The sequence below is a fragment of the Heterodontus francisci genome, chromosome 9, assembly GCF_036365525.1.
Source record: "Heterodontus francisci isolate sHetFra1 chromosome 9, sHetFra1.hap1, whole genome shotgun sequence".
NCBI lineage: Eukaryota > Metazoa > Chordata > Chondrichthyes > Heterodontiformes > Heterodontidae > Heterodontus > Heterodontus francisci.
This window is the reverse complement of record NC_090379.1, coordinates 104,305,063-104,324,226: the sequence shown is the minus strand read 5'-3', so window position 1 is coordinate 104,324,226 and position 19,164 is coordinate 104,305,063. Positions and strand designations below refer to the sequence as shown.

Sequence of the window (19,164 nt, the reverse complement as noted above, 5' to 3'; positions counted from 1 at the left end):
CTCACCAATATGCTGTGCCATTGGACGTATACACAAGTGGAAGCTCAATGGCTCCTCACGTTTCTCTAGTTCTACTTGTATTCATCTGCATGTAGAAACTAACCAGAAATTCTTGTTGCAGAGATTATGGCATAATACAACTGTTTTCAAAGTAGGGAAAGACCAATCAGTACCCAAAGGATTTGAGAAAACTTCATTTTTAATAACAGTGGCTGAATCGCTATGGCAACTATTTCCAGCAGGGTTCTCAATACCCTATCAGATGATATGTTAAGCGTGGGAAACTGCATGCTCCTGATCTGCAGCCTATGGAATGAGTCTAGGCTGTGAGTGAAGTATATCAAAGACTTCACTAACTTGCCCATCACTTCAGCTATCTAAGGATGGTAGAATCAGCTGGGTTAAGAGTGTGCCCAAAGCAATTTTTTAAAAAAAGTAAAGACCCACGTTATAAATTTTAACCTAAAAAAAAAGAATAAAGCTCAACACACCTTTAGTAAACCTGCTTCAATAAAATTGAAACAGATCGGTTATATACTATCTATTCCAATAAACCACTTGAGAAAGAGACCGAACCCTCAGGGCTAAATTCAATAACCACTGAAAATGGGCACAAAGACTGTAATGTGGATGAACAGCGCCCGTAATGCAGGTAGCACACCAACTTCATGCTGCCGCACTGTTGATTAACTTCCTCACAACATTTAAGAAGTATCTAGATAAGCAGTTGAAATGCCATAGCATACAAGGCTACGGGCCATGTGCTGAAAAATGAGAATAGAATAGAAACATAGAAAAATAGGAGCCGTAGTAGGCCATGGAGCCCGCTCCACCATTTAATACGATCATGGTTAATCAACGAAACTCAGTACCCTGTTCCTGATTTCTCCCCATATCCCTTGATCCCTTCAGCGCCAAGAACTATACCTAACTCTTTCTTGAATATATTTAATGATTTGGCCTCAACTGCTTTCCGTGGTAGAGAATTCCACAGGTTCACCACTCTCTGGGTGAAAAATATCTCTCCTTATCTCAGTCCTAAATGACTTACCCCTTATCCTTAGACTGTGACCCCCTGGTCCTGGACTCCCCCGCCATCAGGAACATCCTTCCTGCATCTAGTCTGTCCAGTCCTGTTAGAATTTTGTAGGTTTCTATGAGATTCTTTCTCATTCTTCTAAACTCGAGCGAATACAAGCCTAATCAACCCAGTCACTCTTTATACGCCAGTCCTGCCATCAGAGGAATCAGTCTGGTGACCCTTCGCTGCACTCTCTCCAAAGCAAGAACATCCTTCCTCAGATAAGGGGACCAAAACTGCAAACAATATGCAAGGTGTGGCCTCACCAAGGCCCTGTATAATTGCAGCAAGACATCCCTGCTCCTATACTCGAAACCTCTCGCTATGACGGCCAACATACCATTTGCCTTCTTAACTGCCTGCTGCACTTGCAAGCTTACTTTCAGCGACTGGTGCACAAGGACACCCAGGTCTCGCTGCATCTCCCCTTTCCCAATCTATCACCGTTCAGATAATAATTGGCCTTCCTGTTTTTGCCACCAAAGTGGATAACCTCACATTTATCCACATTATACTGCATCTGCCATGTATTTGCACACTCAACCTATCAAAATCACACTGGAGCTTCTCTGCATCCTCCTCACAGCTCCCACTCCCACCCACATTTGTGTCATCTGCAAACTTGGATATATTACATTTAATTCCCTCATCTATATCATTCATATGTATTGTGAATAGCTAGGGTCCTAGCACTGATCCCTTCGGTACCCTACTAGTCACTGCCTGCCACTCGCAGAAAGACCCGTTTATTCCTACTCTTTGTTTCCTGTCTGCCAACCAGTTCTCTATGCATGTCAGTACCTTACCCCCAATCCCATGTGCTTTAATTTTGCACGCTAATCTCTTATGTGGGACCTTATCGAAAGCCTTCTGAAAGTCCAGATACACCACATCCACTGGCTCTCCCTACTAGTTACATCCTCAAAAAATTCCAGATTTGTCAAGCATGATTTCCCGTTCGTAAATCCATGTCGACTTTGTCCGATCCAGTCACTGTTTTCCGAGTGCTCTGCTATTACATCTTTTATAATGGACTCTAGCATTTTCCCCACTACTGATGTTACGCTAACTGGTCTATAATTCCCTGTGTTCTCTCTACCTCCTTTTTTGAGGGGGTTACATTAGCTACCCTCCAATCCGTTGGGACTGTTCCAGAGTCTATAGAATTTTGAAAAATGACCAGCAATGCATCTACTATTTCTAGGGCCATTTCCTTAAGTACTCTGGGATGTAGATCATCAGGCCATGGGGATTTATCGGCCTTCAATCCCATCAATTTCCCTAACAATACTGATTTCATACAGTTCCTCCTTCTCACTGGACCCAATGTTCCCCAACATTTCTGGGAGATAATTTGTGTCCTCCTGACAGAACCAAAGTATGTATTTAATTGGTCTGCCATTTTTTTTGTTCCCCATTATAAATTCCTCCGTTTCTGACTGTAAGGGACCCACATTTGTCTTCACTAATCTTTTTCTCTTCACATATCTATATAAGCTTTTACAGTCAGTTTTTATGTTCTCTGCAAGCTTACTCTCATACTCTATTTTCCCCCTTCTTAATCAATCCCTTTGTCCTCCTTTGCTGAATTCTAAACTGCTCCCAATCCTCAGGGTTGCTGCTTGTTCTGGCCATTTTATATTTCTCCTCCTTGGATCTAATACTATCCCTAATTTCTTTTGTAAGCCACGGTTGAGCCACCCTTCCTGTTTTATTTTTGCGCCAGACTGGAATTAACGATTGTTGTAATTCATCCATGTGCTCTTTAAATGCTAGCCCACTGCCTATCCACTGTCAACCCTTTAAGTAACATTCCCCTATCATAGCCAATTCGCGCCTCATACCTTCATAGTTTCCTTTATTTAGATTCAGGACCCTAGTCTCAGAATCAACTCTCTCACTCTCCATCTTAATGAAGAATTCTATCATGTTATGGTCGCTCTTCCCCAAGGGACCCCACACAAGATTGTTAACTAATCCTTTCTCATTACACAATACCCAGTCTAGGATGCCCTGTTCTCTAGTTGGTTCCTCAAAGTATTGGTCCAAAATAACCATCACGTACGCACTCCAAGAATTCCTCCTCTACAGTATTATTGCTAATTTGGTTTGCCCAATCTATATGTAGATTGAAATCACCCATAATTACAGTTTTACCCTTATTGCATGCATCCCTAATTTCCTAATTTAATGCCATCCTCTACATCACCACTGCTGTTTGGGGGTCTATATACAACCCCCACCAACGTTTTCTGCCCCTTGGTGTTTCTTAGCTCCACCCATACAGATTCCACATCAGGATTCTCTGAGCTAATATCCTTCCTCACTATTGATAGATAGGTGCGTGATGGCTGGCACGGACACGATGGGCCAAAGGGCCTGTTTCAGTCCTGTATAACTCTAACTGGATGCTTCACCGGGGGTCAATATGGTAAGTGGCTAGAGCAGGAGCTTGCAGTCGTACGGGAAGTGACTGTGACCTGTGAAACATTGAGTAATGGCTCAACATGGAAGGTAGCATTCTCCAAGGTTTTTGGATGGTGCACTGGAGACCTTGGCGCAGGAAGTGAAAAGGAGGAGAGATGACCTGTATCCACAGGAGGCCAGGTGGCTCATCAGACACATGCTTAGACAGCAGTGGAAGCAGATAGTCATGCAGGCCCATGCCAAAAGTCAAGCCCGATGACCTGGCTGCAGTGATACAAGAAGTTCAATGACCTCACATGATTGATTAAGGTTTGCAAATGCCACACCCTACCAAACTGCACCACTAACTTTAGCCACTGCTCAATTTCCCATACCCACAAACACACCTACACAATCTCTATCAATCATGACTCCTACCGGATATTCACTCCTCGCATCCTTACACACTGAGCAAAAACCTCACACCCACATCTCAGCTTGTACACACTGCCAGCTATTTAACCATGACAGCCATATCATCCAAACAAATTGCACCACACTCACTGATACACTTCGAGCTCTCTTGCAGCTACGGTGGCACACAACCAGACAGCAGGAGCTAACCAGAGGGGGATAGTGTGCCTGCATGCTCTAAGCCCATGGTGAAGACAGTGCTGGCCATTCCTGGGATGTCCATAGCTGAGGCTGTGGCCAGCAGCAGGGCTGAAACCATCGCATGTGACAGTTTCCTCATACTTAATCCTCCTCCTCACATCCCACCTCCCCACATCCCACACACTCTTCTGATTTACTGCAGATGGTATAATCATGTAGCTCTTACTTACTCCCCTCCTCACACCACAATCATAGCCCTGTGCCTTTCGCCTTTCAGAAACCCAACAAGTGCAACCTGGCCAGGAAGTGGAAGAATATCAAGATGACAGTGATGAAGAAGACGCACAGTTACTCGATTTCACACTCACAGCCACCAGCTCCGATACTGACATTGTGTGCAATTTAGAGGATAGCACAGAGGCGAGATCTATATGTGGTGAGATATTGTACACTGAGTGGTCTGCAGTCAACACAGGGGATAATGAAAGTACAGGTGCAGCTCGAGGACAAGGTCACATGTGAATTCTGCTGCAGAGGACTCCGATGAGTACTTAATGGCGCATTGTAAATATCCATCAGTATTCTTTTGTACTATCAAATGCATTAGGAAGCCTGCCAGAAAACCTGCAGTCAATGCCCAGGAGCGTGGAGGAGTCAAGCACCAACTTGGCACATGGCTGTTTCAACAGTTTTGAATTCTACCAACACACTTATGGTCCCAACCATGATGCAGCATCAGATGGGCAATGTCTTAGCTTCCTTCCAGTGCTGCACAAGCAGCTTCCACCAGAACTCAGTGCAGCAGTGGAAGCTCAGACTGAAGTCAAGCAAGATCAGCTTGCTGCCATGCAAGCTCAGACTGCTGTCATCGGGACTGTGGATTACAGTGTGCAAATAGACTTGCAGGGTGTTACAGCAGTCCAGTCCTCCAACAGATTACTTGGATTGCTGAGGTGCACCCTGGGGGAGTGGCAATAGCTCCATGGAGGAAGTTAGCATTTATCCTCCTATCCTTGCTGCTCTGCCAGTGCCCTTGTTGTTGCCTGCCAAGACTGCTGTTGTCCATGCCGAGATGGTGAAATCTGCAGCCGGACCTTCTCAGCCCAGAACTGCTTGAAGGCACCCTCCAAGACGATCTGCAGTCTCCTACACTGAAAGTTAGCAGTCTTTCAACACCTACGCTGCAGCCTGTGGGGTAACACTGTGTAGGGGCACACAGAAAACAGGCACGAAGGGAATGCACAAGGGTGATTAACTGAATTTTGTATGCAATATAGAATGATTTAATTCATAAATTTGGTTTTGAATTTTTATTTTGTGCTAGTTTTTATCTTTGCATTGTGGTCAAGCGGATGCTGCGATGGTCAGTGACAGAGGGAAGGTAAGGTGTGGGACTTCTGGTGAATGGGGATATGGGAAAACGGTTACTGGCATCACACTCAGATGAGCTCCTTAGAGACAGCCCAACCTGAAAGGGGCTCTCTAGGTTGCATCCTCTAATCCTTTTCCTCCTCCTCCTTATACTCCTCTTTCTCCTGCTCACCGTACAGCTGGTGGCAAGGGCTGTCCCTCATGATGGCGAAATTGTGCAGCAAGAAGCTGACCACAGCAAATCTTGGCACTCGCTCTGCCAAGCATTGCAGGGCTTGTTCAAGGTGGTCCGGGCATTGGAAGCACTGGTTCAGCCAATTGTCTGTTCCATCACATTTCGTGTGGAAGCATGGCAGGGGTTGTACACTGGAGTGATCAGCTATGTAGTCAGTGAATAGCCCTCGTCACCCAGTAGCCACCCTTCGGTTTGCTGGAGTGGCTTAAATGTAGCTGGCACAGTGGACTGTGCAGAATGAAGGGATTGAACTACACGATTCCCTGCTTATGTTCACATACGAGCTGGACGTTGAGGCAGTAGAATCCCTTTCGGTTCTGGTATATGGTAGGATTGATACGCGGTGTCCGCAAAGCAATGCACATGCAATCTGTGGCACCCTGCACCATGGGGAAGGTTACAATCCTAGCAGAGCCTGTGTTTGCTTTGCCTGCTTCTCTGGCAGGAGAGAATGAAATGTAGTTAGCTCTTAATAAAGAGAGTGCGTCAGTGACCTCTCTTCCAACAGTGAACCACAAACTGAGAAGTTGTAAATGTCTCCAGCACCAGCCTGGAAGTGGCCAGGTGTAGTAAAGTTCATTATCAATGTCACCTTGCTCTGCTCTGAAGTTGCAGTTGTGGCTGTAGCTGATGGCAGATTTCAGCGAGGATGCAAATATTGCAGACATTGTTCTTCACTGAGGCTCAGGTAGGAGAATTGTTCCCTGAATATCTTGGGCAGATATACATATGAACATACGAATTAGAAGCAGGTTTAGACAACTGAGGCCCTCAAGCCTACTCTGCCATTCAATAATATCATGGCTGATCTGACTGTAACCTCAGCTCCGCATTTCCACCTACCCCCAATAACCTTCCACCCCCTTGCTTATCAAGGATCTATCTACCTCTGCCTTAAAAATATTCATACTCTGCTTCCACTGCCTTTTGAGGAAGAGTGTTCCAGACTCACAACCCTCATCTCTGTCTTAAATGGACGACCCATTATTTTTAAACAGTGACCCCTAGTTCTAGATTATCCCACAAGGGGAAACATCCTTTCCACATCCACCCTGTCAAGACCCCTCAGAATCTAATATGTTTCAATCAAGTCGCATCTTATTCTTCTAAGCACCAGCAGATACAAGCCTAGCCTGTCCAACCTTTCCTAAGACAATCCGCCCATTCCCGGTATTATCCTAGTAAACCTTCTCTGAACTGCTTCCAACGCATTTACATCCTTCCTTAAATAAGGAGACCAATACTGTACACAATACTCCAGATATAGTTTCACCAAATACCCTGCATAACCTCCCTACTTTTGTATTCAATTCCCCTTGCAATAAATGATAACATTCTATTAGCTTTCCTATTTACTTGCTGTACCTGCATTCTAACCTTTTGCGATTCATGCACTAGGACACCCAGATCTCAGAGCTCTACAATCTTTCACCATTCAGATAATATGCTTCTATTTTATTCTTCCTGCCAAAATGGACAATTTCACATTTTCCCACATTAAACTCCATTTGCCCGGTCTTTGCCCACTCTCTTAACCTATCTATATCCCTTTGTAGCCTCCTTATGTCCTCTTCACAATTTACTTTCCTACTTATCTTTGTCTCATCAGCAAATTTAGCAGCCATACCTTCAGTCCCTTCATCCAATTCATTTATATAAATGTAAAAAGTTGAGGCCCCAGCACTGATCCCTGTGGCACACCACTCGTTACATATTGCCAACCAGAAAATGACCTATGCCTACTCTGTTTCCTGTTAGCTACCCAATCTTCTATCCATGCCAGTGTTACCCCCTACACCATGAGCTTTTATTTTCCACAATAACCTTTGATGTGGCACCTTATCAAATGCCTTCTGGAAATCCAAGTACAGTACATCCACCGGTTCCCCCTTATCCACAGCCCATGTTACTTCTTCAAAGAACTCCAATAAATTGGTTAAACATGATTTTCCTTTCACAAAACCATGTTGACTCTGCCTAATTACCTTTAATTTGTTCTAAGTGCCCTGCTATAACATCTTTAATAATAGCTTCTAACATTTTCCCTATGACAGATGTTAAGCTGACTGGCCTGTAGTTTCCTGCCTTCTGTCTCCCTCCCTTTTTGAATACAGGAGTTACATTGACTATTTTCCAATCTAATGGAACCTTCCCCAAATCTGGAAAATTTTGGAAAATCAAAATGCATCAACTATCTCACTAGCCACTTCTTTTAAGACCCTATGGCCTCCTGCTGAGAGCCCTTCTATCCACCCCTCCTTTAACAGCTTGTCCTGCTCAGCATGGCCTCTGTTCATTCGCCAAGTTACATTGTATTCCAAGAGGAATACCTAAGAGCTAACTCTCGTCAAGGAACAAATGGTTTGTGCAGAAGCCTTGAAGTCTTGGATTATTAAAAGTTTACGGCACAGAAAGAGGCCACTTGGCCCATCGTGTTTGCACCATCCAAAAAACGAGCCAACCAGCCTAATCCCATCTTCCAGCACTTGGTCCGTAGTCCTGCAGTTTACAGCACTTGAGGTGCACTTCCAGACACCTTTTAAATGAGTTGAGGGTTTCTGCCTCCACTACCCTTTCAGGCAGTGAGCTCCAGAGCCCCACCACCCACTGGATGAAAAAAAAATTCCACATCTCCACTCTAATCTTTCTGCCAATGAGGTGACCAGAACTGCACACAGTACTCAAGCTGTGGCCTAACCAATGATTTATACAGTTCCAGCATAACTTCCCTGCTCTTATATTCGATACCTCAGCTAATTAAGGAAAGGATTCCATGTATCTCATCAACATGTCCTGCTCCCTTCAGGGATCTGTGGACATTCACTCCAAGGTCCCTCACTTCCTCTACACCTCTCAGTATTCTCCCATTAATCATGTATTCCTTTGCCTTGTTTGACCTCCCCTAATGCATCACCTCACACTTCTCCGGGTTGAATTCCATTTGCCACTTTTCTGCCCACCTGACCAGTCCATCAATATCTTCCTGCAGCCTACAGCTATCCTACTTGCTATCAACCACACAGCCAATTTTCATGTCATCTGCAAACTTCTTTATCAGGCCCCCTACATTTACATCCAAATCGTTTATACCACAAAAACAGGGTTCCTAGTACTGAGCCCTGTGGAACACCACTGGAAACAGCCCTCCAGTTGCAAAAACACCCACCAAATATTATCCTTTGTTTCCTGCCACTGAGCCAATTTTGTATCCACCTTGCTTCATTTCCCTCGATCCCATGGGCTATTTTTTTTTTAAACCAGTCTGCCATGTGGTACCTTGTCAAAAGCCTTGCTAAAATCCATGTAGACCACATCAACTGTACTACCTTCTTCAATTGTCCCTATTCTTCAAAAAATTCAATCAAGTTCGTCAGACATCTTCCCTTAACAAATCTATGCTGATTATCCTTCATTATTCCATGCGCTTCTAAGTGATAGTTTATCCTGTCTCTCAGAATTGATTCCAATAATTTGCCCACTACTGAGGTTAGACTGACCAGCCTGTAATTATTCAGTCTGTCCCTCACTCCCTTTTTGAACAAAGGTACAAAGTTAGCAGTCCTCTAATCCTCTGGCAACACACCTGTATCCAGTGAGGACCGAAAAATGAATGACAGACCCTCCACTATTTCCTCCCTGGCTTCTTTTAACAGCATGGGGTACATTTCATCCGGCCCTGGTGATTTATCCACTTTCAAGAATGTTAATCGCATTAATACTTCCTCTCTCGCTATGTTTATCACATCCAATACTTCACACTCCTCCTCAACTACAATATCTGCATCACCCCCTCTTTTGCGAAGACAGATACAAAGTATTCATTAAGAACCACACCAATATCTTCCACCCCTACACAAAGGTTACCTTTTTGGTCTTTTATGGGCCCTACTCTTTCCTTAGTTATCCTCTTAATCTTAATGCATTGATAAAACATTTTTAGGTTAACCTTGATTGCCAATATTTTTCATGCCCTCACTTTGCTTTCCAAATTTCCTTTTTGATTCCATTTGCTATAATCCTTTTGGCTTTCTGTACTATTGAGTTCTTGGCGTCGGACATAAGTTTTCCTTTAATAAAATAAATAAATAGGACAAGGTCACAGAATAGCTGACTATGAATAGCAGAATAGCATGAATTCTGTGACCTGTCCTATCTACACCTTCTCCTTTGTTATCTCTTGCCCCACCCCCACTTTACTTGCTTATAACCTTTCACATTTCTAATATTTGCCAGTTCTGAAGGGTCATTGACCTGAAACGTTAACTCTGCTTCTCTCTCCACAGATGCTGCCAGACCTGCTGAGCATTTCCAGCATTTCTTGTTTTTATTTCAGATTTCCAGCATCCGCAGTATTTTGCTTTTATATGAGTTTTTCTTTTCTGCCTTCTCTTACCCTATAAGCTCCTTGACATCTGGGGGCTCTTGATTTGGCCGTCCCACCCTTTTTCTTTGTGGGAGCATGTTTACCCCTAGAATCTCCCCTTTGAATGCCTTCCACTGCTCTGACACTGATTTACCTTCAAGTTGCTGTTACCAATCCACATTCACTAAATCACTAATTCCTGTTCTATCTTTGTCCTTTTCCATAATTATGTCAAAACTGACTGAATTATGATCACTACCACCAAAATGCTCTCCCGCTGCCAATCCTTCCATCTGCCCAGCTTAATTTCCTAAAACTAAATGCAAAACTGCGCCCTCTCTTGTTGGACTTGCTATATACTGGCCAAAAAGGTTCTCCCAATTAATATTGGGGTAGTTAAAATCCCCCAATTACTGCCCTATTGCTTTTGCAATTCTCAGATTTTCCTACATATCTGCTCTTCTATCTCCTTCTGACTGTTTGGGGGGGGGGGGGGGGGGGGCTATATTATACTCCCAGCAGTGTGATTGCCCCTTTTTTTGTTCCATAGCTCAATCCACATGACCTCATTTGATGAATCTTCAAACATATCATCCCTCCTCAAAGCTGTAATAGTTTCTTTGACCAAAATTGCCACCACCCCCCCCCACCCCCCACTCCCATCTGAAAACCCTGTAACCTGGAACGTTGAGTTGCCATTCCTGTCCCTCCTTAAGCCATGTTTCTGTAAAAGCTATAATATCATACTGCCACGTGTCTATCTGTGCCCTCAACTCGTCTGCTTTATATGCTATGCTCCTTGCATTGAACTAGATATCCTTGAGTACTGCCAAACGCTTTTTTATATTTTCTATCTTTTGTTTCCTCAGCCTTCCAGACTCATCCAATAATTTCCTGCCTTCCATTTTCATTTCTGATTTAGTCCCAAGTGAGTCTACCATCAGGTCCCCACCCACCTGCCAAACTAGTTTAAACCCTCCCCAACAGCACAAGCGAAAGGTCCTGCAGGAACTCAGTCCCGGCTCTGTTCATCTGTAACCCGTCTGGCCTGTACAGGCCCCACCTCCCCCACGGCCAGTCCCAAAGTCCCAAGAATCTAAAGCCCTCCCTGCTGCACCAACTTTCCAGCCACGCATTTATCGGTCTTATCCTTCTATTCCTGTACTCACTTGTGCGTGACACTGGGAGTAATAAATTACTGCTTTTGAGGTCCTGCTTGCTAATTTCTTAACTAGCTCAATAAAACTCTTTCTGGAGGACCACATCCCTCTTTCGACCATGCTGTTCACCCTCCCCACTCAGGATGCTCTGCAGCCGCTCAGCGACATCCTTGACCCTGGCATCAGGGAGTCAACACACCATCCTGGATTCACATCTGCAGCCACAGAAACATCTGTCTGCTCCCCGACTATCAAATCTGCTATTACCATCGCTCTTCCAGTCTTCCTTGTACCCCACCCCTGGTGCAGCTGAGCCACCTGTGGTGCCATGGCCTTGGCTCAGGCTGCACTCCCCAGATGAATCATCACTCTCATCAGTATTCTGTTGGAAGTGAGATGAACTCAGGGGTCTCTGGCACTGCCTGCCTGTTTCTTATTGACTGTCTGGCAGTCACCCATTCCCTCTCTCCCTCCATACTCTTAAGCTGCAGGGTGACCATATCCATAAACCTGCTATCCACGAAGTTCTCATTCTCACGAATGCACTACAGCGTCAGCAGCTGCTGCTCAAGTTCTGAAACCCGAGCTCAAGCTGCTGCAACTGATGACACTTCCTGCACGTACGGTTATCCAGGACCCAAGAAGCATCCTGGAATTCCCACATAGCACAGGACGTGCACTGCAGAGGTTGGAGCCGCCCCTGCAATTCCTCTATCTGTTAAATAATAAACCTTGGTAATACAAATAAATCCTGATTCTAATAAACCCTGCTGCTGTAATTACTAATAACTCTGCCAATAGTAATAAACCTTATCAATGGTAATCATAACCCTACTATTCCTAATACTATACTTTACCAATACTAATCTACCATATCACTATTAACATACCCTACCAATACTAAAACAATACTAAAGCCGCTAAGCGCATTGCACTGTTGAACTACAAGAAAGCCCCCAGCGATTTAACATCCGCAGCACTTAAAGCAGCCAGAAGTACTGCACAAAGAACAGCTAGGCGTTGCGCAAACGACTACTGGCAACACCTATGCAGTCATATTCAGCTGGCCTCAGACACCGGAAACATCAGAGGAATGTATGATGGCACGAAGAGAGCTCTTGGGCCAACCATCAAGAAGATCGCCCCCCCTCAAATCTAAATCGGGGGACATAATCACTGACCAACGCAAACAAATGGACCGCTGGGTTGAGCACTACCTAGAACAGTACTCCAGGGAGAATGCTGTCACTGAGACTGCCCTCAATGCAGCCCAGCCTCTACCAGTCATGGATGAGCTGGACATACATCCAACCAAATCGGAACTCAGTGATGCCATTGATTCTCTAGCCAGCGGAAAAGCCCCTGGGAAGGACAGCATTACCCCTGAAATAATCAAGAGTGCCAAGCCTGCTATACTCTCAGCACTACATGAACTGCTATGCCTGTGCTGGGACGAGGGAGCAGTACCCCAGGACATGCGCGATGCCAATATCATCACCCTCTATAAAAACAAAGGTGACCGCAGTGACTGCAACAACTACCGTGGAATCTCCCTGCTCAGCATAGTGGGGAAAGTCTTTGCTCAAGTCGCTCTGAACAGGCTCCAGAAGCTGGCCGAGCGCATCTACCCTGAGGCACAGTGTGGCTTTCGTGCAGAGAGATCGACCATTGACATGCTGTTCTCCCTTCGTCAGATACAGGAGGAATGCCGTGAACAACAGATGCCCCTCTACATTACTTTCATTGATCTCACCAAAGCCTTTGACCTCGTCAGCAGATGTGGTCTCTTCAGACTACTAGAAAAGATTGGATGTCCACCAAAGCTACTAAGTATCATCACCTCATTCCATGACAATATGAAAGGCACAATTCAACATGGTGGCTCCTCATCAGAGCCCTTTCCTATCCTGAGTGGTGTGAAACAGGGCTGTGTTCTCGCACCCACACTTTTTGGGATTTTCTTCTCCCTGCTGCTTTCACATGCGTTCAAATCCTCTGAAGAAAGTTTCCTCCACACAAGATCAGGGGGCAGGTTGTTCAACCTTGCCCATCTAAGAGCGAAGTCCAAAGTACGGAAAGTCCTCATCAGAGAACTCCTCTTTGCTGACGATGCTGCTTTAACATCTCACACTGAAGAGTGCCTGCAGAGTCTCATCGACAGGTTTGCGGCTGCCTGCAATGAATTTGGCCTAACCATCAGCCTCAAGAAAACGAACATCATGGGGCAGGACGTCAGAAATGCTCCATCCATCAATATTGGCGACCACGCTCTGGAAGTGGTTCAAGAGTTCACCTACCTAGGCTCAACTATCACCAGTAACCTGTCTCTAGATGCTGAAATCAACAAGCGCATGGGTAAGGCTTCCACTGCTATGTCCAGACTGGCCAAGAGAGTGTGGGAAAATGGCGCACTGACACGGAACACAAAAGGTCCGAGTGTATCAGGCCTGTGTCCTCAGTACCTTGCTCTATGGCAGCGAGGCCTGGACAACGTATGCCAGCCAAGAGCGACGTCTCAATTCATTCCATCTTCGCTGCCTCCGGAGAATACTTGGCATCAGGTGGCAGGACTATATCTCCAACACAGAAGTCCTTGAAGCGGCCAACACCCCCAGCTTATACACACTACTGAGTCAGCGGCGCTTGAGATGGCTTGGCCATGTGAGCCGCATGGAAGATGGCAGGATCCCCAAAGACACATTGTACAGCGAGCTCGCCACTGGTATCAGACCCACCGGCCGTCCATGTCTCCGCTATAAAGACGTCTGCAAACGCGACATGAAATCGTGTGACATTGATCACAAGTCGTGGGAGTCAGTTGCCAGCATTCGCCAGAACTGGCGGGCAGCCATAAAGACAGGGCTAAATTGTGGCGAGTCGAAGAGACTTAGTAGTTGGCAGGAAAAAAGACAGAGGCGCAAGGGGAGAGCCAACTGTGCAACAGCCCCGACAAACAAATTTCTCTGCAGCACCTGTGGAAGAGCCTGTCACTCCAGAATTGGCCTTAATAGCCACTCCAGGCGCTGCTTCACAAACCCCTGACCACCTCCAGGCGCGTATCCATTGTCTCCCGAGATAAGGAGGCCCAAAAGAAATACTAAAACATTACAAATAGTAGTAATAACCTCACCAATAGCAATAAACCATATTTAAAAATAAAAAGATAAGACTCACTCGCTACTCACTTGTTACTTGTTGATAAATCTTAATATTTTTAATGTTTTTAAACCGCCAGTTGTTTAGAATCAGTCCCTAAGCAGCAAATACTCACCAGCCAAATCAACTCTCCATTTTCCTGTGATGTCACGGTTTGACTTTATTTTCTTTTTTCCCCAAAGTCCGGCGCGGAGAGATTGTTGGTTCCTCGCAGGACAGCCGCTGCTGACTCCCTCCAGTCAAGCAAAGGCCCCAAACCTGGGTCTGGATATGTGGTCTCTCCAGTAGTTTGTTCCTCACAGATCCACCGCAGCTGCCGCCGCTCTGGACTCCCTCCAGGTAAGTGAAGGGTCCGAGCCTGGGTCTGGATTTATAGTCCCTCCGGTAGTTGGTTCCTCGCAGGTCTGCCACAGCTGCCGCTCCTGATCTGTCCAGGTAAATGAAGGCCCTGAACCTGGGTTTGGATTTATACTCTCTCCGGTAGTTGGTTCCTCGCAGGTCCACCGCCGCCTCTGACTCCCTCCAGGTAGGTCCTTTAATGCCTACTACACAACCCTCTGTAGATTTTATCAACCTTAAGTAACTTCAGAAAGCACAAAAACTTGCAGAATTGAAGTTACTGTCAGAAGAAATCAATCAGCAGCTAAGCTGTAAACACCTGTAACTGCCAGGAGGGTTAGAGGGGAGTTGAAAAGTTTTTCACCTAGAGGGTGGTGGGAGTCTGAAACTCACTGACAAGGGGTGGTAGAGGCAGAAACCCTCATCGCATGTGTAAGTAACTTGGATATGCACTTGAAGTGCCATAACCTACATGGCTACGGACCAAGGGCTGGAAAGTGGGATTAGGCTGGATAGCTCTTTTTCAGCTGGCACAGACACAATGGGCTGAATGGCCTCCTTCTGTGCCAGAAATTTTCTATGTTTCTACTTGATGATCCCTTCAAATATTACTGGTGAAGGGGCGGGAGGGGGGTCCTTCCTGCAGTTCAATACATGTTGAATTGTGTGAGGTTAAGATAGAATGTCAGAGGTTATCAAAATGGCACAGCTGCATCAAAAATGATCTTCTACTCTGCATTCTTTCAGCAGCCATTCACTGTGCGCACACGAACGCACTCACTTTCGGTGACTTGCCCCTAACTCGTGCCTGTAATGTGTGTTTGTGAATGCTGCAGATACCATTTTGGACAATTGCAGTGCCCAAAAAATGGGCACAAACTATCCTAATTTTGTATCATCACTCTCCAGCTATCTGCAGATTTAGTCCAGTCTATATGAAGCAATCCCTATGCATCGACTCTTTAATACACCTCTTCAGAATTCGACTCAATCACCAATATAGTGAGCCTCCAGACAAGTTATTGCAGAGCTCAAGGCAACACAGACCCCACACTGTTGTTCAGCTAGATTAACACCCAACCCACCACCCTCCCCACACCCATGGCCATATTGATGCAGAAGTTTTAACACGATTATTCCAATATGTGCATTTATGTTGAAATTCTTTGCATCAATGTACATAATTGTAAATCATACTGCGTCAAATGAAATGCATAACTGCACAAATACGTAAACCATTTTACAATATTTTAAAAATTAAAAGAACAATCCCATACTTTGTTTTGGTATGATGGCGGGAAGCAGAAGCAATAAGACGAGCAATGTTGATTTTCTCAGAGAGTTCCTCCACTGTCTCGATATCCACCGCCTCCTCACTGGAGGTCGAATCAAACTGCAAAAATGTTTTTAAGGAGTCAGAAAAGACCACAAACAGCAGCAGCATTTCTAGCCACTCCCTCACTCCTGTGCAATTCAATACATTCATGAATATACAGTACACATACAGCACAGCAGCCCCCAGACCTGCACGCTGTATACAAGGATAAAACTGAAACCCATGAAATTTGTCATCTGTATTGGTCACTGAAATAGACATTCCTTCCCTAGTACAAATACTAGCCAGTTCTTAAAGAGAACGGTAACGCGAGGTATAACCACCACAAAGACCTAGTATATAGAAATTCTGGTTGTGACAGGCATTTCATTTCAAATATTAATAATCTAAATCTAAGAGCTCCATCTGTTCCTCAGCGTTATCACTGAAGGACTGACTATACGACATGCACTTTATAGCGACAACTTCTTAATGTTAAACAGCTTTACCCACTGAATTATATTAGCCGTTACGTGATTGTTAAGTAGGTGGTGCCAATATACAAGGAAATGGGAAAACATAGATTAGAAAAACTTGGAGAAGCAACGTTTAATGTGGATGCTGGCTTCTCACTTTCTGTATGTTCTTCCTCATTTTTAAAGTGACAATATCCAGCAATTACAGGTGTATAAGTTCTCATTCAAACAGAAAAAGAAAAAAGAGAATATTGTCTAATACTGCCATCAAGTCATGTAGCCCTCTGGATTCAACCCTCCCCACCTTTCCCCCAATCTCCTTTGCTTATAAGGTTTTGTTCTTGATTCCACTTCATGCCTTTCAGAAATAGATGACAATTGAGCTGATGTGATGCAAAGAGACAGAAAAGAAAATGTGGTTCAAGCACACAGGGAACTGGAATTAATGGGATAGCTCTTTCAAAGAGCTGGCACCTTAGAAAGCAGCCTCACTCAATAGAAGCACATGTTTCAGAATTGGCCCTCCAATGTTTCATGATTTATATGCAACCGTGCTACTACTGAATGAGATTTCACAGTGGCAGCCTCCCTTTGCCATGATATACAGCAGTAAAGCCTGGCTCGGGTATAAAATTAAAACCCGACCCAACAACAGCCAACTCGAACCGAGCCCCGAGTCCTTCCATTTTTTTAAATGCCCAATTCGACCCAAAAATAACCTATTTTTGAAATAGAAAAGGATCATAGACTAAAACAAAAACAATATGAAACAAAATAGTATAGTCCAGCCCGACCTGACGCGAGCCCAAATGCTGGACGCTGAATACAGACCTGACCCAACCCGAACCCGACACAAGTAGAGTCAGAGAGAGATACAGCACTGAAACAGGCTCTTCAGCCCACCGAGTCTGTGCCAACCAACAACCACCCATTTATACCAATCCTACATTAATCTCATACTCCCTACCACATCCTCACCATTCTCCTACCACCTACCTACACTAGGGGCAATTTACAATGGCCAATTTACCTATCAACCTGCAAGTCTTTGGCTGTGGGAGGAAACCGGAGCACCCGGCGGAAACCCACGCGGTCACAGGGAGAACTTGCAAACTCCGCACAGGCACTACCCAGAACTGAACCTGGGTCACTGGAGCTGTGAAGCTGCGGTGCCAACCACTGCACCACCTTGTAGCCGGGTTTGGGTCATAGAGTCATAGAATTATACAGCACAGAAACAGGCCCTTAGGCCTATCGTGTCTGTGCCAGCCATCAAGCATCTATCTATTCTAATCCCATTTTCCAGCACTTGGCCCGTAGACTTGTATGCTATGACGTTCCAAGTGCTCACCTAAATACTTCTTAAATGTTGAGGGCTCCTGCCTCTACCACCCCTTCTGGCAGTGTGTTCCAGATTCCAACCACCCTCTGGGTGAAAAACTTTTTCCTCAAATCCCCTCGAAACCTCTTGCCCCTTACCTTAAATCTATGCCCCCTGGTTATTGACCCCTCTGCTAAGGGAAAAGGTTTCTTCCTATCTATCCTATCATTGCCCCTCATAATTTTGTATACCTCAATCAGGTCCACCCTCATCCTGCTCTGCTCCAAGGAAAACAACCCTTGCCTATCCAGTCTTTCTTCATAGCTGAAATGCTCCAGCCCAGGCAACATCCTGGTGAATCTCCTCTGCACCCTCTCCAGTGCAATCACATCCTTCCCATAATGTGGTGACCAGAACTATACACAGTACTCCAGCTGTGGCGTAACTAGCATTTTATACAGCTCTATCATAACCTCCCTGCTCTTATATTCTATGCCTAGACTTAGGGCGGCACAGTGGCGCAGTGGTTAGCACCGCAGCCTCACAGCTCCAGCGACCCGGGTTCGATTCTGGGTGCTGCCTGTGCAGAGTTTGCAAGTTCTCCCTGTGTCTGCGTGGGTTTCCTCCGGGTGCTCCGGTTTCCTCCCACATGCCAAAGACTTGCTGGTTGATAGGTTAATTGGCCATTATAAATTGCCCCTAGTATAGGTAGGTGGTAGGGAAATATAGGGAAGGTGGGGATGTGGTAGGAATATGGAATTAGTGCAGGATTAGTATAAATGGGTGGTTGATGGTCGGCACAGACTCGGTGGGCCGAAGGGCCTGTTACAGTGCTGTATCTCTAAACTAAACTAAACTAATAAAGGCAAGTATCCCATATGCCTTCCTGACCACCTTATCTACCTGTGCTGCTGCCTTCAGTGATCTATGGACAAGTACACCAAGGTCCCTCTAACCCTCTATACTTCCTAGGGTCCTACCATCCATTGTATATTCCCTTGCCTTGTTAGTCCTTCTAAAATGCATCACCTCACACTTCTCAGGACTAAATTCCATTTGCCACTGCTCCACCCATCTTACCAGCCCATCTAGATCATCCTGTAATCTAAGGCTTTCCTCCTCACTATTTACGACACCACCAATTTTCGTGTCATCTGCGAACTTACTGATCATACCTCCTATATTCACGTCTAAATCATTAACGTACACTACAAACAGCAAGGGTCCCATGCCCGATCCCTGTGGTACACCACTGGTCACAGGCTTCCACTAGCAAAAACAACCCTCAACCATCGCTCTCCTGCCACTAAGCCACTTTTGGATCCA

General features: G+C 45.3%; 1 protein-coding gene across 2 annotated transcripts in view; it reads right to left on the bottom strand.

The window, feature by feature from the left end:
- mgaa (MAX dimerization protein MGA a) overlaps window positions 1-19,164 on the bottom strand; it is a 123,091-nt gene that overhangs the window by 37,843 nt on the left and 66,084 nt on the right. For both annotated transcript variants that reach the window (XM_068039614.1, XM_068039615.1), the window contains exon 18: window positions 16,004-16,119. In XM_068039614.1, coding sequence (XP_067895715.1) covers window positions 16,004-16,119 — 116 coding nt within the window. The remainder of the gene's footprint in view (window positions 1-16,003; window positions 16,120-19,164) is intronic.